The 25,530-nt window shown below is 38.9% G+C and overlaps 1 protein-coding gene across 10 annotated transcripts in view; it reads left to right on the top strand.

Annotated features, from left to right (window-relative positions):
• The window catches only part of rbfox1 (RNA binding fox-1 homolog 1), a 170,762-nt gene that overhangs the window by 140,133 nt on the left and 5,099 nt on the right, over positions 1-25,530 (top strand). For 4 of the 10 annotated variants that reach the window (XM_079835793.1, XM_079835799.1, XM_079835798.1 and 1 more), the window contains exons 8-12: positions 8,737-8,872; positions 10,497-10,536; positions 14,771-14,835; positions 22,528-22,580; positions 25,130-25,205. In XM_079835793.1, coding sequence (XP_079691919.1) covers positions 8,737-8,872; positions 10,497-10,536; positions 14,771-14,835; positions 22,528-22,580; positions 25,130-25,205 — 370 coding nt within the window. The remainder of the gene's footprint in view (positions 1-8,736; positions 8,873-10,496; positions 10,537-14,770; positions 14,836-22,527; positions 22,581-25,129; positions 25,206-25,530) is intronic. The other 6 variants (XM_079835795.1, XM_079835794.1, XM_079835791.1 and 3 more) reach the window with 3 other exon arrangements.

Genomic DNA, 25,530 nt, shown 5'->3' with positions numbered 1-25,530 from the left:
TGGTAACGACCGTAACACGACACTGCTAGCTAGAGGGTGTATGACTTTAAAACGTAAATAAAGGTTGTAATAAGGTGCTTGAAAAATGACCTATAGAGTATAGGGTTTTTTTGGAGGACAGTCTGGCATTAGTGTGCGTCCATCAACAAACCCGTGTGTGTGTGTGTTTATAATTTATTGCGGTGCACATGCGGTAACTGTATCAATAACAGCTCAATTACAGACAATCTGCATTGATAGACACAGTTTAGGTAATACTGCATCCCACAGCTGATTTACAGTAGTATTTCAGTAAGATGGTAATAACGTGAGTTAGCCGGTTAGCCAGATACCTATCCAAAATGAATCACAATAAACACATTGTAGAGCACAGCGTCTTCTCGACATGGTGATATCCAGTATTCGCTGCAGTGTTTTAGGTGGTTCAAGGTGGAATAAGTGGATGGGCAATATGCTAATGTTTCGTCTTGAAGTCACAACGAAACTGCTTGCGATTCGATTCGTTTAATTGACTCAGAGTCGACTCTTTCTTTTGAGAGGCAATAACTTTATATACAGTGCACTTTCAAGAAAACTTTGCTGGATTTTTTTATTCACTTAGAACTATGTTACACACTGCATGAAAGGTCATTTTCAAAAATCCATAATAGGGGCACTTTAAAATCAACCCCTGAGACATACAAGTTGAAGAAACATATTCATAAACACCACTCAGACTATCACGTTTCTCAACACTTATGCACATTGATTTATTGACCTCAATTTCTCATCATTCTCATCATCATGTTTATTGGCAAAGAAATAATTAAATACAAATTGGTAAACTCATTTCCTTAAGTGAGAGGAAAGGAAGGGTGACTTCTGTGTCCAACATTCAGATTATTGAATTTTCTGAAGAAACAGACAGGCTGAGTGAGTTTGAACCATATGAACTGAAATGGAATATGTTCGGTTGTAATGATATAGAGGGTCATTTGTATTGACTGACAGTTTCGCAGCACTAATGTCTCAGTGTTTTAGTATGACATCACTGTCCTTGCTCTCTCTTTGATTGAGTCCTGACTGAACGAGAGACAGCGGCTGCCTCCGGCACTTTCAACATTGCTGGGCTGTTTTGAACTCGCGAATATGGAATGATAAGTTTGAAAAGTGACGTGCAATTAACGGAGTGCGGAAAAAGAATTTGAGAATTTTCAAAAAGTCAGCAGCAAAATGGAATTAATTTGTGCAGATAGGCTATCATGGAAGACAACAAGCGGCTTTTAGCGGAAGGATGAAGCGTTTTAAAGAGGAATGAAAGTACTTTGGTGGCCGCTTCTGTGTTGTACGGTGAACGTTTGAGATTGCATTGTGGGAAGAAACAATATGAAATGACCCTGACATGTGTACTGAGGTAATTAAAAAAAAATGCATATTCATTAAGACTTGAAACGCGTTTCAAAAGACTGCTTACAGTGAGATTACATACATAAGGATTATAAAGCTACCAGTTAGGGAGGGCTTATAGAGCACACAGTATATGTGAATAGGTACTGTCTTCTTACATTTTTTGTTTTGTTTTTGATGTAATGTTTTTGAAAAGAAAATAACTGCAATTAAATAGGAATGGGTCACAGTCAACTAGTCATCCATAGTTTCACTAGTTGACTAGTAACTTTTTCATACAAGAATGGTGTTTTTCCCCCCATTTTATTTATTTTTTAATAATTTTAATGATAATTTATTTAATTTTCAGAATAATTTATTTTATTATTTTTATTTTCTGTGTTAGTTTTTGATAATTTCATACTTTGTGTTAAATAATTTGTATTAATATTTTCATACACTCTAAAAAAAAAAGGTTCTACACTCACCTAAAGGATTATTAGGAACACCTGTTCAATTTTTCATTAATGCAATTATCTAATCAACCAATCACATGGCAGTTGCTTCAATGCATTTAGGGGTGTGGTCCAGGTCAAGACAATCTCCTGAACTCCAAACTGAATGTCAGAATGGGAAAGAAAGGTGATTTAAGCTATTTTGAGCGTGGCATGGTTGTCGGTGCCAGACGGGCCGGTGTGAGTATTTCACAATCTGCTCAGTTGCTGGGATTTTCACGCACAACCATTTCTAGGGTTTACAAAGAATGGTGTGAAAAGGGAAAAACATCCAGTATGCGGCTGTCCTGTGGGCGAAAATGCCTTGTTGATGCTAGAGGTCAGAGGAGAATGGGCCGACTGATTCAAGCTGATAGAAGAGCAACTTTGACTGAAATAACCACTCGTTACAACTGAGGTATGCAGCAAGCATTTGTGAAGCCACAACACGCACAACCTTGAGGCGGATGGGCTACAACAGCAGAAGACCCCACCGGGTACCACTCATCTCCCGTACAAATAGGAAAAAGAGGCTACAATTTGCACGAGCTCACCAAAATTGGACAGTTGAAGACTGGAAAAATGTTGCCTGGTCTGATGAGTCTCGATTTCTGTTGAGACATTCAGATGGTAGAGTCAGAATTTGACGTAAACAGAATGAGAACATGGATCCATCATGCCTTGTTACCACTGTGCAGGCTGGTGGTGGTGGTGTAATGGTGTGGCAGATGTTTTCTTGGCACACTTTAGGTCCCTTAGTGCCAATTGGGCATTGTTTAAATGCCACAGCTACATGAGCATTGTTTCTGACCATCCCTTTATGACCACCATGTACCCATCCTCTGATGGCTACTTCCAGCAGGATAATGCACCATGTCTCAAAGCTTGAATCATTTCAAATTGGTTTCTTGAACATGACAATGAGTTCACTGAACTAAAATGGCTCCCACAGTCACCAGATCTCAACCCAATAGAGCATCTTTGGGATGTGGTGGAACGGGAGCTTCGTGCCCTGGATGTGCATCCCACAAATCTCCATCAACTGCAAGATGCTATCCTATCAATATGGGCCAACATTTCTAAAGAATGCTTTCAGCACTTTGTTGAATCAATACCACGTAGAATTAAGGCAGAAAGGGGGTCAAACACAGTATTAGTATGGTGTTCCTAATAATCCTTTAGGTGAGTGTATATGGCACCAAAAATGGTTCTTGGCTCGTAATCATAATTTTGGTGCTTCAGTGGTTCTTCTGCGGTTCTTCAGAGGTGCTATATAGCACCTTAGTCAAAGAACCGGTGAAGAACCGATGAAGAACCGCTGAAGAACCTCTGAAGAACCGCTGAAGAACCACTGAAGCACCAAAATTGGTGCTATATAGCACTTAAAAAGGTTCCCCTATGATTACGAGCCAATAACCATTTTTGGTGCCATATAGAACCTTTTTTTTTTAGAGTGTAGTGTCTTTTGTTTGATTTTCTTCTTTTTTTACTTCCATTTCATTATTTTCATAATTATTTATTTGATTTGATTATTTATTTGTGGTATATTTGAGCTATTAAGCTTTCTTTAATTAGATTCATTACTTGCTTTAATTAGATTAAACTAGATTTAAATTAATTCAAATGCATCCACATTAAAATACCACTCCTTTAACCATAGGAGGTGGTTCATTTTGATAATATGTGTTGTACACATACATTTTAATTTTCAAAAAAAAAAAAAAAAGGGAATAAGATAGATAGCAAAGGGATTTAGTCTTGTTCCTAGTTTTCAACAAACATGAGTATTTTACCGTATATCACCACAAGCTGCACAATAATCCGTACGCAATACACAACGCATTTTACATTATCTGAAAGCTGTGAGATTTCTCTCATCTCGAAGTGCGTCTTATATATGCATTCATAAAAGAGTCTCTGCGGTTTGCTGCACTGTGTAAGGTTGCAGAGTGAGATGGACAGGGCAACTGAACCTCCTGCAATGTTGCTGCCCACCCGTCAACCACCCCCCACGACCCCCGCAAACACTTCCCACACAAAAGCCAATGAGAGAAATTATTGCGCTACAAAGCAGTTGTACACTTTTATGGCTTTGATGCGGAGGCTACCTCCCGTCGGCCAGAGCATCTGCTTCACTGTAATCGCTCTCAAAGCAATAAAACGGACTAGCTCTCCTGTGCATCCCCCTGGAGCTCACTGCTGCTGCACGCTCCCATTTCTCATTCAGCGGCACTTACTGTAGCTCCCTCTCTCTCTCTCTCTCTCTCTCTCTCTCTCGGTTTTCATCTAGCCCTCCACCCTTCATCGTTCTAAATGAAAGTGCATAGTCTAAGTTGTTTATCCTGTAAATATTCAGGCTAAATACATCTCATATTTATTTTCCTCAGGACACATTCTACACATCAAAGTGAAGCTCTTGCAAATATGCAAACGTGTATGCAGCATATTTCAAAAATGGCTGTCAGATGGGCTGCCTGCAATGGAAGGAGGAAGGAATACATATGACTAATGAATCTTCTTTGCCGTTTTTTTTTTTAAATACTGCATTGATGCTCCATTGTAGCAATTTTAAAGGCATTTATCAAACTATGAGTTATATGCATGATCTGATTTTAGTTGTTTAGCCTCCTAATGAACCGCAAACGTTTAAAGAGATGAATAACATGTTAAACATACACACCCATATATAATGGAATACATGCTTCTGATAATAACAAATACAGTAACATTTATTTATATCAGAATCATTTATACAGTATGTTAACATAAAAAATAGAACACACTTTAAGGGTAGGAAGGTAATGGCTTCCTTCATTTTCATAAATATAATAAATTGGAACATAAAATGTAGAGTTCATTTGGCTGCACTTCTCTCTTTTATATACTAAGACAGCTGTGGTGCAATGCGTGAAAGCGAGACATATCCAAGGTGACAAAGAGTCAAATGGAACAATCCTTGTCACCTTTCTACATCACACAGACCCCTTCCTTAAATCTTAATTTTTTATCGTCTAAATGAAAGATTCAGTGCTCCTATTAGACATTTATATGATCTCCTTTTGAAAACCTGTAATGTTAAAGAATGAAGCAGCTTTCACAAACCCCCTCTCTTTTTCTTCCTCTCAACCATTTCAAATTAAGCCTCTTAAAAGTCATTTTCACCACCGACGCCCTATTAAACTTAATGATCATTTAACAACAATACAGAGCTTTCTGTTTTCACCCAGCCTCAGAGGTCTGTATGCCTCCCATAGTTTGCTTATTACTCATTGTTAAGAGTTGTTGGCTAATTGCAGGTGTTGTAGATGGAGGTAGGGCACCATTCCTCACAGCTTATATTAATTGAGACTCGTGGAATTATAGTTCATTTGGCAGTTTATTACACGGCTCTCTGGAATACTTTATTCTGATTGGTCAATCGTTGCATTCTGCAGTCAAATATTACATTACATAACTGTACAGTATTTGACCATCCCTAGCAACACTGTTCTAGTGTCATCTCTTGTATCATATCTCCCTGTGGTACACTGATAAAAAAAATATTCTGTGGTGAAGTAAATGCTACAGAAAAACAAATTTAATTTCTACCTAAATTTGGTTAAATAAAAACTAATTCTATACATAAAGGCTATATTAGTACTAGAAATTAAAGCGTATATATCAGTTATAAAATTACGTAATACCTACTCAACTTTATTATACTGGTGTTCCCATCATGCACTGGGGCATGAATAATTAATGTTGCATTTTTTCAGTTTTCCAGCTGTATTTACACTGTTTTGTCATTCCTTTTGTTGTTAGGTCTAGTAACTTGCAGTTTTGTGACATCTGGAGTTCATTTTCTAGCCTGGCTCCGCCCACCTACGTACGTCGCGTACGTACTGCGGTATATTCTTAGGTTTTCTCCAAACAAATTTTTTACCGGTCCAATCAGCGAACAGAGGGAGTGGCTGAGAACGATGACGTTGATGTCATGCGCTAGTTTGAGTTGTAGTTCAGTAATGGCGGCGGAGAAAGATGAGAGCGAAGCCATTCATTCCGTTGTGGCACCGCTGCCGAATATCCAGAAGTTAAAGCCGGAGTTTTGTTGGTGGCCATGATGTTGTGTCCCGGGGGAAAGTTTGATTTTCCAGCTCGCTTCGTTTGTGGTGAAGGAGTTGGCTGAAGCCCTATTTGGACGGTAATTGTTTCTCGTGCGGTCGGAAGGTATTGTCATCATTTACAGGGGCTAGTCAGTGATTATATTGCCGTCCGTCTCCCACCACCCACGTAAAAATACCTGGCCGAATTACCTACTGTTTTAGACAAACACCAAGGTTGTGTGGTCATTTAATTGCCGAATCCACATCTCTGAGTTTTCAAGAATATATCACTTCAAAATTCACTGTTTATATCCTTTTTGACCACTGCATAGCACCGTACGGTTGCGCTTCGCTGTAATTTGGATGCATTTCTAGACATGTATTTCTTTAAATGCTGGCAAGTATTTACAAGAGCAATATATTTCATCACTGCTCAAAAAATAAAAATAAAAAAAGCCGTTATTTATACATTTTATTTACAGCATACAATCATGTTACGGACCACGTGAGCAGCGCATTCCCGATCACAAAACTCTCCCCTCCACTGTGAAAAAAATCACAATCCGAATGCACAAGGTTTTATCACTGAGGTGGCTGCACATTTATTTTTACTGACTTCCATGTGAGAAATAAAGACGAACGGCGCATGACATACGTCACGACCAAACGTTAGAGTGATTGGTTATGGCAGATCCAGAATGGCTCTTGGCAGATCCAATAGTTTTAAACTTCAACAGAGTACCTGCCTTCAAGAAAGTAAACGCTTGTCAATGGAGAGTGGCCAGACTCTCTGTACAAATGAAATGTACGAGAGTCTGTTAAGACCTGGCTATTCATTTTCTACTCAAAATGACACATTCATTCTCAAAAATTATCCAACAAAACCAAATATTGAGTTCTCTGTGTTCGTTTGGGTACCACATTACTTCCATTATGTAGATATGTTGTCTCCACAATATCTACTGTATTATTTACTTAGATGTTCTAAATAAAGCAAACACTTTAAAAGCATAGCTCAATTCAGTGTTATATTGTTTGAGTAATAGGCACTTGAAAAAGTAGCAACTAAATAGCAATTACTCGACAAACTTTATCTGGCCAAGTTACAGTTACTTATTTGTTTGGTAATTTTTCTTAATTCCATATGTGACATTAAAAAAGCAAAAGCTTGCAAATGAAAGTAAATGTTACCCTTTTTTCAGTGTATCTTTCCTCTTACATATTACAATAATTTCAGTACTTTGTCCGTTTAGTTACTTATTTCATACAGCAAGTAGCCATAATCACCCTGACAGGGGTTTATTTTGCAATAATGATCAGCTGACTGTCCAAGTCCAAGGTTTAGTTCAGGTGCCCCAACACCTGTGAAGAGACGACTCCAACTCCAGTGAGGACTGCCTGATTTGTATATGTACACTTCTGAAATAGCCTACATTACTTGGACACAGTCACTTCTGATAACCTATCACTCTAAATTGTAATGTAGACACATTTTCTTTAAAGCTGCTTTGAAACAATATGTATTGTGAAAAGCGCTATACAAATAAATGGGAATTTGTGCTAAAAAGGCTTCATTTAGTTTTACATGACTATATTCTCCTCTCAGACTCTTTTGTTACTGTGCCTTAAAGGCAACTATATGCAAATTACCTCTTTATTATTGGTTAATCTTTGCATACCAACATAGTTCACACTGTCGTTCATCAGGGAGGTTCATCAAGTTGCTGAATACCGAATAGGAGTTAATGGACACAATGTGGGCGGCATGTTAATGTGCTCGTGATGGTGATGTCACAGTACATCAAACACTTTTATTTCAAAACAGCATGAAAACTCTGTTTTTTACATTTACATATTGATGGTTCCCAGTGTTATTTGAGTATTCTTTATAAACTATTATAGTATTTAAAGGGTTAGTTCACCCAAAAATGAAAATGTTGTCATTAATTCCTCACCCTCATGTTGTTCCAAACCCGTAAGACCTTCATTCATCTTCTGAACACAACTTAAGATATTTTTTATGAAATCCGAGAGCTCTCTGACCCCTCATAGACAGCAATATAATTAACACTTTCAAGGTCCAGAAAGGTAGAAAAGACATCGTTAAAATAGTCCATGTGACTCCAGTGGTTCAACCTTAATGTTATGAAGCAACAAGAACACTTTATTCACCAATTTCTTCACGTCTTTATCAGTCTGCTGTTGATGTAGTAAATACAGTCCAGCGCTTCCGAGTTATGTCAGAGCTACGTCAGAACGCTGGCTTACCATTGGCCGATGCTGGTCATGTGAGCACCACAATTTATGCGTGGTGATGCTGACGCAGGAGCTGGCCAACGTAAACTGTGTAGGAGACTGATGTGAAAAATTGTTGAATAAAGTTGTTATTTTTGTTTGTTTTTTGCGCACAAAAGGTATTCTCGTCGCTTCGTAAAAGTAAGGTTGAATCACTGGAGTCACACAGGTGATTTTAACAATGTCTTTACTACCTTTCTAAGACTTGAAAATGTTAATTATATAGCTGTCTATGTAGGGGTCAGAGAGCTCTCTGATTTCATCAAAAATATCTTCATTTGTGTTCCGAAGAGGAACTAAGGTCTTACAGGTTTGGAACGACATGAGGGTGAGGAATTAATGACAAAAAGAAAATTTGGGGGTGAACTAACCCCTTTACGTTTTTCAACAGCATTTCTTTTTTTTATTTGAGTTAATCATAAAAATACTGTTCCAAACCTGTATAACTGCCTTTCTTCTGTGATTGTTCCTTATGTATATACTGTATGTTTTCCCCACAGTGCCAGGCTTCCCATACCCAGCAGCTACGGCAGCAGCGGCGGCGTACAGAGGGGCACACTTAAGAGGAAGAGGGCGCACCGTCTACAATACGTTCCGGGCAGCCGCGCCTCCCCCACACATCCCAGCCTATGGAGGGTAAGTAGCAACACTCCCTTCTCACATACACACTCAAGTTCACCTTTAGTCCTCTCTTCTGACAACCGCTCCCCCTCGTCACCGGGCTGCTGTAACATGCATGCATCTCTACCTCACCACACAGAACCAGTGCAGCATGTAGCCCGTGCATCCTGCAAGTAATGCTGACACTGAACTGTCATGCTGTTCTGTCATGGTCGATGGCCTTAAGCGTTTCTTTTATGTAATGTAACATTAATGCAAATCCTGTCCAACAACTGAACGCAGAAGAGTTTGTGATCTCTGAGCAGTCAAATGATGATTCTGATTATTTTAGCTCTTTTAGATTATTTCATGATATTGAAGGATGATATTGAAGGAGACTGTGTTTAGAAACAGGGGCTACAGACTAAATTCCTAAATTCTTCTTGACAAACGGGAAGGTTAGAAGATTCACAAGAGAAAAATAAATGAATACATGCCATTTAAACTGGTACATAAATAAAATTAGATCCAAAGGAAATATCGGTGGATGTAAGGCAGCAAAAGAAGATTTCAGTATGATTTTTAGTCTTTGTTATGCTATGTCATGACACTAAGCATAAACAAATCATATTCGATTTCAAGGAATTATCAGCATTTTAGAGCTTCAAATGTGGTGTGGAAATTATTAAATTTATGTAATTCGGTTGCACCATATTTTACAGTACGTTCACTTAAAGTATTAGTTAATATAAGGTAACTACATAGGTTAAGGTTAGGGTAGGTTCAGGACTAGTACCCGTTGATTTACTGTTGATTGTTTATTTGAGTGTTTGTTTTGCTCTTTTGCTTTTTTTTCCCTCTCGTTTTACTCTTTGTTTTCTTTTATACTTTGTAAAGCACATTGGCCAACCTTGGTTGTGTTTAAATGTGCTCTATAAATGAACATTGATTGATTGATTGATTGATTGATTGATTGATTGATTGATTGATTGATTGATTGATTGATTGATTGATTGATTGATTGATTTGATAGTACCTAGTTATTACCCAGTTAGTGTAATAACTATTATGTACATAGTATGGGGTATATTCATAGTATTCATAGTACATGGGGGACAGGATTAAAAGATCACAATTCAATATGAAAATATTACATTGACATTCTTGTCACTTTCAGCTAGATTTTGAATGCCAGTGACAGTCAATAAGAGATTTTTTAAGATCTTCAGATTGCACACCTAGACTGAAATTATCTACAAAACAGAAGTTTGATAGTTAGAACAAATCTTAACTAGAATATTTGATTAATAACATATTGTTATTTATTACATATTTATCTTGTCGTTTTCTGCTATTTATATCTGTATAATTTTCTTTTTAATTTTGCTAATGACTAAAATGTGATGTAAATTTCAGCTCTTTGTGGCCCCTCAACATACAAAGTCTCTACTCCACAGTCTCCTTCTAAAATGCTTCAGAAGTAATGAGTGCCTTTGGAAACCCTTTGTCACTCTTATTCAGTGTGTGTGTATTTCTTATTCTGTTCCACTAACCCTGGCTAGAGGTGGGGTTGGTATTGCTTGCATGGGAACATGCACTAATATTGATGTGTTTTGTTTGGTGTTTGTCTGTGTGTGCGCGTGTGTTTGCATCTTTCCAGTGTTGTTTACCAGGATGGATTTTATGGTGCAGATATTTATGTAAGTATTCGCATGCCGTCCTTGAATGTTCATGTACATGCCCCCCTCCCCCCGCCCCATTCATCCCTCCGACTGCAAACTGACTCCGATTCATTGTTGTTTTTATTGTTAGCATTTTTTAAATTCAACCTTTATTAACCGTGTCAAGAGACTTTTACACGAGTTAAAAAAAAAACACTTTTCCACAACCAGCCGCAGCACATGAGTATCAGTGACAGAGGAACTTTATTTGAGTTTATTGTCAGTTGGGGTGAGACTCATGATTGAACACTAGAGCAGGGCATGCTGGGATTGTACAATATGAAAACTGTAAAATAAGCATTGAAGGGGAGGGTTGCATGTAACATTTTTGGTTTTTAATAAATGGTGAACTTTCAAATATTGGAGGCGTTAGTTGGCAATCCATCTATTTTGAGATTAGCAGAAGCATCTGGAGCTGAGGTGGGGTAACTAGCAGGGACCGAAAGCTCGTTCTCCTCAAGGCCATGTCTCATTGAGCCTGACACAGCCTGATGTATCTCCCCCAATTCGCCCTCCTCTGGGACGAAACAAATTGTACAGGGTACAAATGTGCGTGGAAATGACGGGAAGGCTGCTGTAACACTTCCTCTGTTCCCTTGTCATTAGCGCAATGCCACAGTGGCTGGGATTGATTGTTCCGCTGCGATAAGATCATCTAATATTCATTAGAAACTATCCAAGAACTGTATTTGTTTATTACCAATCTTAATTTGCTGAGTGCTCTGCTAAATGTACTGAATGTTGGATAAGGTCTGGAAAATGAAGCTACGCTAGCATAGAACAGACATCCTTCAGATGAGCAAGTTAAAGAAATACTGAACACTCACCACATGCAGGGGTGCAATAAAGCAGGAAGATATACCAAATATAAAGCACTAAGAGTGTGTAATATCTCTCGATGTAATTTGTAGTATAAAGTGCTTCACATTTCTAGAAGATCCAGAAATGCCCAAAGCCACACTGTAACAAATTTGCAACATCAGTAATGATTGGAAACCTCTCAATGATGCTTTTTTTTTTTTAACAAAAAACTTTTTTTTAAACTTACAAACGAGCTATGGACATTTGAGCAGTTTTTTAAACTGCCGTTTGAACTGACATAGCTACAACAATCTGTCATACCACACTGAAGATCATCTAAACTTGATTTCGTGAGGAAATAATAAAATTGATTGAAAGCTAAGACTTAAAAAAAAATGTTTTAAATATAGATAAGCCAAAAAAAAAAACGTTATTATAGTCGTGTTTCTCCACAAACAGCTCATTGAAATGATAGAGCGTGTCACATAATAAGATTAAAAATCGGTTGAATGAATGATTAAATTACTCGCTCATAAAGACAGTCCCTTGTTTCTTTCACGAATCGATTGAATGAATGATTCAGTGAATCAATGACTCACTCATAAACACAGTAACTTGCCGCCACCTACTAGTGTGTTCTTATAACTGCAGAAAGAGTCACTGAGACATCCCCACCGTTAATGCATAGTGTGATACAAACACTGAAATGTCCCAGTGCTGATAGACCCGATTTGGGGACTGGAACTAACTGTTGCATAATGTTATATAAAGCACTAGAAAAATTGTATTGAAGCCCTTATTCTGTATTATTTCCCACTTGTTGGCTCGGCCCATCAAGTGGTTGTGGCAGGAAAACACATGCACTAGTAAAAGTCATCAATATCCATGATAAGCTCAGTATGTCCACATGCTCTCCAGACAGATACGAGCAGTCAGGAGTCAGTGGAGCCCTATCTATTCTTCTCTCTCTTCGTGAGTCATAATGATAAATTGTGTCTGCTCTCCAGATGCGCATCTCTGCGTAAAAATCCTGACCACTGCTCTCACTGCACCTGCACACCCTGTCAGTTTCCCTGAGGTTAGTTGACCAAGCCTAATGGAGCTTCAGAGACATGTAGATGCCTACGGCCCCCGTCTGTCAGAGATGACAGCCCTGGTGACTAAGGGGCCCCGTTCATCCGTCCCGCTCCGCAGCTCATCACACCGTCTTTAAATACAGCCCAGATGCATCACGGCCATGTGTCAGGCTCGCCGTTGTGCGAGTAAATGAAATGGTTTGTTAAGGGGCCGGCCACGCAGTGGGAGTGTCGAATTACCCGGTGAGTCATTATGGAAGGAGTTAGAGGACGGAGGTGAGCTGCGAGGAAGTGGGAGGGTGAGGAGCATGAAGAAAGTTGTGAGAAGGAACTGCTGTTATGTATGTGTGAGTGCAGGGAAAGGGAGGTTGGTAATTACCACAGCCTGAAGGCCTGGTGTGGAGAACAGCAGGGTCAGGAGACCAGTAAGCCCTGGAGAAACAGAGAAAGAGCAGAGGTGTACAGATGGACTTATCGGTTAGTGTTTTCTGTGGACTGCTAATGGGAATGGTGAGGGAAGCTGTGCCTCCTCAAAAAAAAAATGGATGAGAGAAATATCAACAGTGCAAAAAAACAGTAGGAAATATTCAATTGCATTAAACAACATCACGCATGCAAGAGTTCTGTACTGAATATTTAGTAAAACCGCACAATTGCGAGTGTGATATCAAATTATATAGTGAGATTATATAGAGCAACTTGCTATTTTCAGCCTGACGCATTTATCATTTTCATGTCCAGCGCCATGTTGTTTAAACAGCAAATGCACTCTTGCCCATCTGTTCGCCCATGGGCATGCTGGTCTGGAAACGAGGTGTGTTCAGGCACATTGTTGGTGCGTTGCTATTTTGAGGCAACTGAAATATATGCGTTAATGATATGCGCCTATAATGCGTGTACACTCTGCTTATTACACACACAGGTATGCGCAGCAGCACACAAACATTTTTAAATATTTAAAATAAAAGGATTCTTCTCTGTAGAAGCGTTCAGTCTTTTCACTCACAAATTCCGCCATGTAAATAGCTAATCCGCCATTGCAAGCACCACTGGCTTTTAAAGGGAATGGGAGATGAGTTTCTGATTGGTTTATTGCACGTTAAACCCAAAACACACCCATGACTCATTAAGAGACTAGGTAGAACCCTTTTGGCCTGGCACGCTGACAATTTTTTTCCATCGTTAAACTAGCAAAAGTGGATTCAGACACACCCTAAGTGCACCTGCACCATGCGCTTCAGACCATGCGCTCAGATCATTATAAATAGGGCCCTAAATGTTTGTCAGTTTTTTAGTTAGCTAAGCAACGTCGCCTGACCAATCATATTAGAGCAGATATACCCAACCATTGATACTTAAGCAGGTTCAACTGGATACTGGATTTCTTTGCAATTAATGTGTAGGTGTTGCACTATAAAATAAAATGTATAAAAAAAATTATTCAACTGCTTTGAATTTGATTACTATTGGAGAAAATCAAGCTCAATAAAGTATAAAATCAAATGAAAGACAAATTGCGTTAATAATTTTGACAGTTAATGGATGAAAAGTAAGATAATTCATTTAAATAAATATTATTATAATGATGAAAATATTTTTACAGTGCAAGTACGACAGTTCTATGTGCATTTATTTAAAGACTCCAGACAGAGGTAGATTTCTGGCGTAGTATTTATAAAATGGTTGGGAAACACTAAATTAGAAGACATGAATTAATTGTTATATAATAAAAAAAAACAGGCAGCTCCATTGACTATGAAACAACTCCGCTCAAATTAGCAGACATATGCTCTTTTGACTGGATGTGTTTGTTTGGCCTTTTTTCCTAACTGAACATCAGATGTTACCGTTCCACAGGTTGAAGTTTTTTCTTTCTCTGTCGTTGGCAAAAAGAAGTAGTGTAGTATGACAGTGCTACATAATTAATCCTCAGATGCATGCATGAGATGAATAAGAAACTAGGTTGACTCACACAAACATAAGGCTGCTGCTTTGTAATTAGATTATGCATATTTAATAGCTATGATTATGACATGTGCGTCCCCTCTTTTGGAGCATGCCGGCAATTGCGAGCGCTGAAACCGTGAACTCAGAGTGAACGAATGCGACGCTGTCGCGTGCTGCTCTCCAAAAGCGCTCCATGCCTCTTCATCTCCATGAGATTCAGTCGTACAGTCTCTGTCACAGCACATAACATCAAACCGAAATCCCCACCCCCACCCCCCACCCTCGCTCTTTTATTTCTCGCAAACACATTTTATAAAAAGTCCAAACAGCTGTTGTCGACGTGCCCATGTGAGCGAGTGTGTGTGTGTGTGTGTGTGTTGTGTTTCTAGGGTGGTTACGCTGCCTACCGATACACTCAGCCTGCTACTGCTACCGCCGCTGCCTACAGTGACAGGTAAGACACACACCGCTGCCTGCACACCACTGACAACACCACCTTACCAGGCCCTCCGGCAGGGCCCTTAACACCCAACCCACCTCCCCTGCCGAGGCAGCCTCGTTCTCTTTCACCCTTACTCCTCTGAGGTCAAACTCTCTCCCTTCGTCACGAGCAGAGGCAGGCGTGCGCTCCAAAAAAAAAAAAGGCCAGCCTGATTTATTAGCCTAATTCCCCTCGCCAGTGCTGATGGGGAATATCATGGTGTCCAGTGCAGTAATTGGCAAATTAAATCAAATGAGATGTCACTGCAAATGTAATGGTGAAGCGCATCCATGGTGGAGCAACTGTAACTGCAGAATGAAGTGGGATAGACCTGACAGTTCCTCAGAGATGAGACAAAAGCCCGTTTGGCAGGGCGACCAGAGGAAGTCGTCTTGGCTGATTTTGATTTCCTATTCTCTCTCTCTGTCTCTCTCTCGCTCTCTTTCCCTCTCTTGTCAATTGTGAGTGTAAGCTTATTGCAGATGGCACGCAATCAAGAATAAAGCAAATTCAGAGCCTTGATGTGATTGTAAAACATTCGCATGACACAAAAGCATATCTGCTCATGACTGTTAATGGCAAATAATGATCGTAATGCTGTCATTCAACATGTAACAACTGATATTGTGCAGCCATAACTAGATGAAGCAACACTTGATTATCATGTCATCTTAGCAGTGCTGTCATAATCTGTCAACAGTGTCCCTGCATGCCTCTTGAAAGTTGTGTGCTGTGAATCACACCCGACCGGTTGTGAGTGGTGCTCATCATCATTACATCATGTTTATGTAATCATCTCGGGAGTGTTTGTGCGTATACAGATCCTAGTGTCCGCGGCAAAGGCAGATCATTAGCCACGAATCGCACCCGAGCGCACATTTTGATGTCTGCCGGCCATGAGCTGCATGTGGTAGAGTCTCTAGTGTTTGTAATTGTTGCCAGGCTCAAGATCACTGTGGTTTCATGATAAGTTCAATAACCACATGTGTCCTTCTCACATGCAGGGACTTCTCCGAATAAATACAGTAGACTGTCCTCAGAGATTAGAGTCAGACCTTCCTAAGAAACCACGTTATTGATTCCAAGGGCCCTTGTTGCTGTTATGTGGCTTCTTGTTATGAGAAATCTTTTATGGTATAGCAGTAATCTGATTTTCTGTTGGTTCGATTACTCTCTGCTTAGGCAATCATGTAAAGATCTTATGCACTAGCTTGCCCAAGTTAAACATTTAAATACTGACTTATTTACCAATAAATTGAACAGAATCCACATTAAATAAAAACAGAAAAGATGTACACTACCATTCAAAGGTTTGGGGTCAGATTGTTTTATGTTCTTGAAAGTTGCTTATGCTTATCAAAGCAAGTAAAAACAGTAATATTGTAAGATATTTTAAAATATTACTGTTTTTACTGTATTTTTGTATCAAATTTGATCGAAGTTGAATTTTCAGCATCATTACTCCAGTCTTCAGTGTCATGTTATCCGTCAGAAATCATTCTGCCGCCCAAGCAACATTTCTTTATCAATGTTAAAAACTGTTGTTGTTCACAATGTTTTTTGTGAAAACTACGATACATTTTTGTAGGATTCTTTGATGAATCACTGTTCAAAATAGAAAATATTTGTAACATTTTAAATGTCTTTACTGTCGCTTTTGGTTTATGTAATGTAGGGGTGGGCGATCTGATGATTTTATATCGAGATCGATCTAGAAGACATCCACGGTCTACTTTTCAAGTGTCATCGTAATAGTGAAGTTAAAAGGCTTTTATTTTGACAGCACGTCTGACTTTTATTTTGACGGCGGCTCTGAGAACGGCAGCGCCTGATCACACAGCGCCCATTCTCCGTCTTCATTAATTATGGTTATTTCATTAGTTACTTAATTAGTAATATCGGCATTGGCCATCAAAAAAAAAAAAACCAATATAGGTTGTTAAATGAATATTTGGACAACTGATTGTTTAATGCAATACTGTATTTTAAATTGTGCAAATAGATAAATCCATAGGTTTGTTCCAGTCTGGATATTCTCCATAGGTACATCTCAAAATTGGGAAGATCGCGATTCAGATCGTGGATCGTGATTGTTTGTTATAAGATCGTGATATGAAATTTTGTGAAGATTGCCTACCCCTAATTTAATGCAACCTTGCTGAATAAAAGAAAGAATATCTACAACAACAAAAAAAGAACTAACCCTACACTTTTGAATGATACAATCCGGAACATTTCTAGTATAGCTTATAAGGTAGTATAGCTTTTCACATTTATTAATTTAGCATTAATGCTGCATTCCAGGCAACCCGTAACCCGTGTTTTTCCAACCTTCTACCCGTGAAAGTGCAATGGAGCGGTACCCGTGAACTCGTACTAGATCGATGTACTCCCAGTTACGAGCTCTGACGTCACATAGCCTGCAAAACAACAATGGCAGGCCCCTACGGATGCGGTGGGAATATATGAATAAAGTAAAAGCAAGGAGTAAGCACATTTGGCGATAGAAAAGATTGGAAATGAGCGTAAGCCCCGTACGGTCCGCCATGCTTCGTTTACATCTAGCTACCACAATTCCTAGCGCTCAGGCAGTTTGACGTGACTTTGCCTGGAACTCCCCAAAGTCGTGACTCGTGGTTTGAAGTCGTAACTTACGGGCTCAAAAACCTGCCTGGAACGCGGCACAAGTATACATTTAAATATTTAGAAGACTTTATACTTTAATGAATGTACATGTAAGAAGTTTTCCTATCTTAAAATGTTTCTGACCATATCTACCTAATTCTGTTTTTATTTAACATGAATTCTGATCCATTTATTGGGAAATAACTAATAAAACGTTGTGACACCACTGTACATCTAGTGACATCAGAGATTTTTTTCATGGTTCTGATTTAAGTTAAGCATCAGTATTACTATTGCTCATACAGGGTAAGTATCAGACATCTGTGCACAGCTCGTCCTGCACTAGTGTTTTGTCCGTAATACAGATCTTAGTCTCTCTTTTATTATGTTCTATGAACCCCCCGAAATTGCCTGTGGTTCAGTTTGTATTAAAAATGTAGTTATAGTAGACATAGTCATTGCTTCGCCAGTGGGCAGAGCTAATGCTAATGCTCGAACTGATTAAATTCAGAAAGTTTCCTTAATGTTGTTTAGCTCTCTGCAGAAACCTACTTGATTGATTATGCAAATGAAGAGGCCTCTCAATAACATTTGAATTATTTTGTTTACCTTTAGACACATTTTGAGAATAATAGCAGCTTTGGGAAATTGAAACCGCAGCCCAACATACAAAGTAGGTTCTTTTAGATACAAATTCCAGGTAAATTAGTTTGCATAAGACTAGTCTTTCATAATGGAAATTACAAATGATTGTTATTAAGAAGTCATACATTTTTTACATTTTTCGGATTTAAAATGATTGAATTATTCATTTGCAATGTAAATGACTTATAATCTCTCTTCCCTCATAAAAAAAATTAATTATTCATGTCTCAATGAGTAACGTTTTTAGACAGTTGGCGTTTAATCGTTAAATCTGCCTCCATTAAAATAACCTCTCAGCGCTGTTAGATGTTATCACCTCGTGTGAAAGATATCATCTCTGATCTCTGCTAATCCTGCGAGTGTTTTGACTGCAGTTGATCCTTTGCCTTCCATGATGGCGGATATCAATACCCCAAAAGCTTTATCTTAACAAAGTGGCGCACTCTGACACCCTGCCGTCCCGCCGCTGGTCTCATTATCCGTTAGCCACTGCATCTGGTTACTGCTCTTTGTCAGAGCTTCACTCACTCTCTGTCAGAGATGTCCAAGGTCGACCTCAGATCTGGAGGTGCTGCTGGGATGCGGAGTCCAGGTCAGGGGCTTCTCTCTCTGAAGTCGCCGCTCAAGGCTCGGCCAGTCCCGTCTGAGCATCTGCGGGCCGGGTACACGTGGGTCACCCTTGTTTCCTACAACCCACCATGCTAGCGTCAGCTGACCTCTGTCCCCACGATGCTTGTTCAGGAAAGGTCGAGGTGGCCCTTTGTGCGTGTTTCTGGTGCTCCCTGGACTGAGCTGAAACCCTCAGGGGTAACAGCTGTGCAGGAAGCTAAGGCAACTCTTTAAACTCTTTTATCAAAGGCCATTCGTTCAGTTTATTAGCAAATTATTCAGCACATACCAGACATGCTCAGGGGTGTAAAAAGCACTGATAAATTATACTGAAGTGAAAGTATGGGATTTCACACAATTCAAAAATCACGCTAAAAATATATTTGAGTTAAAGTCAACTTTTTTCTTAGAAAGTGTTGACACTTGAATGTTGTGTAAAGCCTCAAGTGTTTGTTGTCAAGAATTGTTATGATGTAATTAAAAAGCTTTGCTTTGGATCAAAGATTATGTTAAAGTCTCCGTAAGGAAGAATATATGTCAAATACAGTTATGTGAGCAAATTACATTTCATTTAAAAGATTCAAAGGAACATAATTTTACTTATTAGTTCAGGAAGACCAACAAAAATACATTTCTTAAAAGAAATTAGTGCTTTTATTTAGCAGTTATGCATTAAATTGATCAAAAACAATGGTGAAGACATAATGTTACAAAATATTTCTATTTCAAATAAATGCTATTCTTTTGAACTTGAAATAATTCTGGGAAAAATTTTTTTTAATTATTAAGCAGCACAACTGTTTTCAACATTGATGATAATACAAAATGTATTAAATCATCATATAGAATGATTTCTGAAGAATCATGTGACACTGAAGACTGGAGCAACGATGCTAAATATTTCAGATTTGACATTACAGGAATGAATTACATTTGTATTAACTAATGTTACCAAATACAACTTTTGATTTTAATAATGTATTAGTAAATGTTGAAATTAACATTAACAAAGATTAATAAATGCTGCAGTTCATTATTAGTTCATGTTAACTAATGTAGTTAACTAATGTTAATGAAACCTTATTGTAAAGGGTTACCAATTGTATGAATGAAGTACAATTACGCAAGTGCTTCACACCCCTGAATATGTTGGCCAGATGTCTGCATTTTGCCTGGAAGTGCCTGTGACCACTGATTGCTGCTACAAAGAGATGAAACTGAATGTTGTGTGTCTTATTAGTATATCGTTGAATATTAAATTATTGAAATAAATACCAGCTGAAACATTATACAGTGTAGTCTAGTGTACTACTGCTTATATGAAGTGCTTGCGACTTTAGCGTCTTCATGAAGTGCATGTGTAGTCTTTAATGTGTATGAATGGAATGGTCATATATCTGAAGCCAGTACATATCTGATTTTGTATATAAATGATAGAAAGTGCACCATTTAATGCATGTGTTCAAATGCATGTCTGCATTGAGCTTTACTCCCAAGTGTGTGTGTGTGTGTGTGTGTGTGTGTGTGTGTGTGTGTGTGTGTGTGTGTGTGTGTGTGTGTGTGTGTGTGTGTGTGTGTGTGTGTGTGTGTGTGTGTGTGTGTGTGTGTGTGTGTGTGTGTGTGTGTGTGTGTGTGTGTGTGTGTGTGTGTGTGTGTGTTTGCGCGTTGGGACAGTCAATACTGTCATGTCGAATAGAACATTGTATTCAAAACAAGCCCCCAAACATGATTAAGAGGGCCGATTCAATCTGAATGCTTAGCGGGAATGAATGATTCATTTAGTTATTAAATATAGCTCCAAGCGGCAATTAAAAATGGGCCTGGCAATATGGCGGCCAATGTCTCTAATTATACGTGATATCAAGCCATGACACATCATTTGTCACACCTGTGCAGTGACTCATGAAGCCTGTGTAATGCAACCAATGATATGGCTCTTGCTAGTCATGTTTGTTTACCCAGAATGCATCATTTACCCACACCCTGTTTGCATTTAACGAGTGCTTGAGAACATTTATTTTTTTATACTTTATTTTATTTATTGATTTATAGCAGGGCTACTCTAGTCCTGTATACTTTTTCTGCTGACTTAAATCTGTAAACATTAAATGTAATCTAAATAGTTCACAATTCAAAACAAGATTAAAGGTTGTATTTCAGTCGTGTTGCACTTACTGACACCTAGTGGCACTTATGATTGAATTTAAAGTCAGCTTGAATTGCCATTTGTAATCAAAATGTTTTTACCATAATCCAACTATTTTGGAGTCAAACAGGATATTTAATAAAATCAAATAAATTAAGGCAAAATTTACTTACTTTCATGGGGAATGGATTGAGCCACTCCGAATGTGAGTTTTGTTAAATAAATAAAAAACGTTTATCTTAATTACTATTTGGCAATGGGCTAATGTGATTTCAGCAGAAAAGTATTTTCAGAAGATCATCATGTTATTACAGTCTGATTAAATATTATGAAAAACAAACATTATTTTTATTGATCAGTCGTTCACAAGATGACCAGGAAAGTAAATATCGTATTTTTTTTTGTTTTTTGTTTTTTGGAGGCTGCATTTATTTTTTTAAAAAAAGAAGAAGAAAAAAGAAAAGAAAAAGAAAACAGTAAAAACTGTAATATTATGAAATGTTATTACAATTTAAAATAATATTTTCTATTTAAAGACATTTTGCAATGTATTCCTGTGATGGAAAAGCTGAATTTCCAGCATCATTATAGTTGCTGAAGTCTTTTACAGTCATTACTCCAATCTTCAGTGTCACATTATTCTTCAGAGATCATGCTAATAATCAGATTTAATTCACAAGAAGCATTTATTAATATTAACAATGAGGAAAACAGTTGTGCTGCTTAATATTTTTGTGGAAACTGTGAAATGTTTTCCAGGATTCTTTGATGAACAGCATTTATTTAAAATCTTTTGTAACATTATAAATGTCTTTACTGACACGTTTTTGCTTAATAAAAGTATTTATTAGTTTTAAAAAAAATTACCTACCCCAGTTATTTTTCAAAATGTACTATTTTTTTCCTTATGTAAAACTTGTTTAATGAGTGCACCTAGTGATTTTGACATTTTAAAATACATATCTCTGTTCAGAATACAGAGGTAGTTTTTTTCCTTCTCTTCTTATCTCACTCCCAAGAACAGTTTACGGTGTCTGACATAAGCACTTTGATGTATAATATTATCTGCTTTGATTTCCAATATAATCCATGTATAATGGTCGCAGTCTCAGGTGTTTTTAACGGGCTCGACGACCGCTTTTATGTGACCGATCAAGGCCATCCCAGCGCTATTCAGTAATGCTGTGAATGCAGTTCCTTGACTTTTACAGAACAATAGTGATGGAGGGAGGGGGTTTACAGAGCAGAGGACGTTTAGAGCGGCTAAATCCAAACCGTCTCGAGCACAGCTGCAGTTTCTATTGAATCGGCCCCCGTCCGAGGTTATGATTTAGTCTCATCTCTGATATACTGTGTGTCTTTTTTTACCCCTCTTCTTTATTCCCGCATTTGCATCTCCAACCCTGCCCCCCACCCAGCATGCTCTTCCCTCTTCCTCCATGTTGATACCCGTAGAGAGCAGAGCTCTGGTTCTTTTTGCTTGTGAACTAAAACCCATTTATGCCAAGCACCCTCACCATATCTCCCCCCCCTCCCCTTCTTTCCAATCCCTTAACCCCCACCCCCACCCCAACACCCCGCACCTCTCGTCCATCCAGCCAGTCAGCAGGCGGTATTGTAAATTTTATCTTCTCTTGCAGAAATCATTTCGTCTTCGTTGCAGCAGATGAAATTTCTTGTAACACCTCCTCAGGTAAAATAAATAAATATAAATGAATACCAAATCACCCTCACTTTCTCTATGCACCCATGAGGGAGCGAGCATATACCCCCTTTTTTAATGCACCCTGACAGTGAGTGCTTCTATTGCCCGGCTGTCTCCTTATTTCTGCCCCCTTTGATTAGTAGATGTTACGTTTTTTCTTACTACGTTTCTCTTGAATGCTCTTTTTTGGACGAGTGGAGTAGTCTTGGAGTACTGCATGAGGATAGCTGGAAGGCATCGCATTCATAGTTCTCGTCTTCTGTTTCTCTCTCCCATGGCATTGCTTGGAAGAGGCATGTGTTCCTTGAAGAGTGAAATGAACACGCTTGTCACGAGCTTGGAATCTGTGATTTTCTTTTTTTTTTCTGTCTCAATCTTCCTTGTGTTCCATCATCACTTTGAGTTCTCCACCATCGCCCTCCCTCTCCATTAGATCCGTGTGTGTGTGTGTGTGTGTGTGTGCGAGAGAGGGCTTTTTTTTGGTTGGTTTGTTTGTTATTGTTTTACAGGCGTGTAGTGCTGGTGATGTTGTCACTGTGGTATCAAGGTTGCTCATGTAGTGTATGGTGTCTTGCACATTGGCTGTAGGTGGCTAGATCTTGGGAATGACACTATAGTGTGATTGTTACTGGTTTGAGTTGTGGTATACCGAAAGGAAAATGGACTTGTCCATCCACACATTGATTTTGTGACAGACCTTTTTTTTCCCCCCCTTGCCTTTCTTCTTTTCCTTTTTTTCCCCCCGCCTCAACCAGGGAAATTGAATATGCTAACAAGGCTGTAATTTAGCACTTTCTTGAAGACATCAGCTGTTTTCTGTAAAACACAATTGGAATGTGTAATTTGGAGTCTGAAAAACTTGCAAATTATGGTCTAATTGTCCCAGTTCAATAATTGCTGATAACCCCGAAGGCCGCGCGTTCACAAACCAACGTAATCAGTAAGTAAGAAAAGCGGAGAGAATCCACGCAAGGAGCATTAGAGCTCCTAAAGTAAAGCCCGGCATTGTTTAAAGAAATCATAGAAATGAGCTGTCCATGCGGTCTCCTGGTGGGAAAAGTCAATACATTTAGAGGAATGGCGCTGCTGGAGCACACATTTTCCAAAATAATGAGCATCTAGTCAATAATGCAGATATATCCCAGCCATCTGAGATTTATTAACCTGCATCTCAGGGCCCGGATCTAATTTAGCTGTATGTTAGAGTCACTGGTGTTCATTAACAAACATAGAGCTTACCAGTCTCATAAATCAGGGGGTGGGGGTGGGGGGTTGCCTTCAACCTGTCTCGATGGGCGGCGGGAAGAGTATACTCTAACGAATCATGGAAAGGAACAAACCGATAGTCACAAGGAAGAGTTTAAGCTTAAATTTGTTGTGCTTTTCCGGCAGGCACCGCTAGAAAACATCAACAGTGTCCTTCAAACAGCAATTAAAAACCCCCAGTTCTTGCATTTCAGGTGACTCATTCAATCAGCGATTTGCCCTTACCTAAATCTTTAGGAATAATTCACCAGGTGCTATATCCTGAGGGTCACCTTTTCAATCTTAGCTCCTGAAGAGCCGAGGCAGCCCTAGTTTGATCACTGCACTGCATACTCATTAAAACTAACCCCTGTAAACACAGATAACGCAGGTCAAACAAAATACTTGGCCGTGCATTGAAATATGAAGACAGAGCGACTGTGTAGTGAATAACAATGACTATACTAATTTGCAGTGGATTTCAACACCAACGCCAGTAGTGGCGGAATAAGCAAGTCGCCTCATTTCTCTGCCTTCTGATTGGCTCTTGAATTGCATGCACCACAAGGCTCGAAGCAGCAGATATTCCAGGTGATCTTAAAGTATGCTCGAACTTTCAGGGAGAACAACGTGAGATCTCAGGATTAAAGTACATGAAGCTCACATTCACAATTAAACACCCTGGAACATTTTCATCAAATCAGCCCTGAACGAGGATAATGAACAGATGTTTTGTTTCGTTTTTCGTTTTTTTTGGGGGCAAGTACTGTAAAACATTGATCTCTGGTCTGTTTTTTTTTTTCTTTTCTTTTTTTTCTGTGGTGTATTTGTTTGCCTTTTTGATCAATATGCCTAAATTAAACTACTAAAAAATTGAAGGGGTTTTTGTGCAAGTGTATTGAACCAGAAAAAAACAAGCAAATTCCTCTTGGTACCGATTTGCCAAACACTTGTATGTACAAACGGATGTTGCCCTAAGCGCTGCCATCCCATAATCACAGAATAAGAATGAGCAGAGCATCTAATGATGTCTTGCACAACTTTCCCTTCAACTTTCAAACCGTGATGTCTTCCTCTGCCCTGTGCAGCATGACTGCAAGAGCCATGTGATCTTCTCCTCTCTGACTTCATTTGATTGTCATTTTCCAAACACTCTGAAATCATCACCATACAGTACGTAGTTGCTTCAGTCCGTGGCGTCGTTTATGACTGTATGACATTTGTGTTTGCATAGAAAAGGAGCGATTTTCGACTTGCCGGCACGATCTAACCGCCTCTCTGTGTTTCCACAGTTACGGACGAGTTTATGCTGCCGACCCCTACAACCACGCACTTGCTCCAGCAGCCACATACAGCGTTGGTGCCATGGTGAGCGTACTCTCTACCTGCCGCTTTCTCTCTCTTTTTTCTCTTTCCTCATTACCCCTTTATTTATCCCTTCCCTGCTCTTTTCTCTGTGCACGCTTGTCATGTACGCTCATTCTTTTCCCTTTTTTCCCACCTTTTCCTCCTGCATGGATTTTAGCACTGCTGACATCTCCTCACTTAAACTTAATTGAATTTGTCTCTTGTGCTAACGGCAGCTGAAATGCCACATTAATCCTCCCAGTAAACGTGATAAATGTCTTAATTTCTTGGCAGTGTAGTGCATGTTAGTTATTATATTTCTAATTTTGTGAATATCACCTAGTCG

Source organism: Gobio gobio (assembly GCF_949357685.1).
Source record: "Gobio gobio genome assembly, chromosome: 1".
In the NCBI taxonomy this organism is placed as follows: Eukaryota; Metazoa; Chordata; class Actinopteri; order Cypriniformes; family Gobionidae; genus Gobio; species Gobio gobio.
The sequence above is the reverse complement of the archived record's forward strand: the minus strand, read 5'-3'. Positions and strand labels throughout refer to the sequence as shown.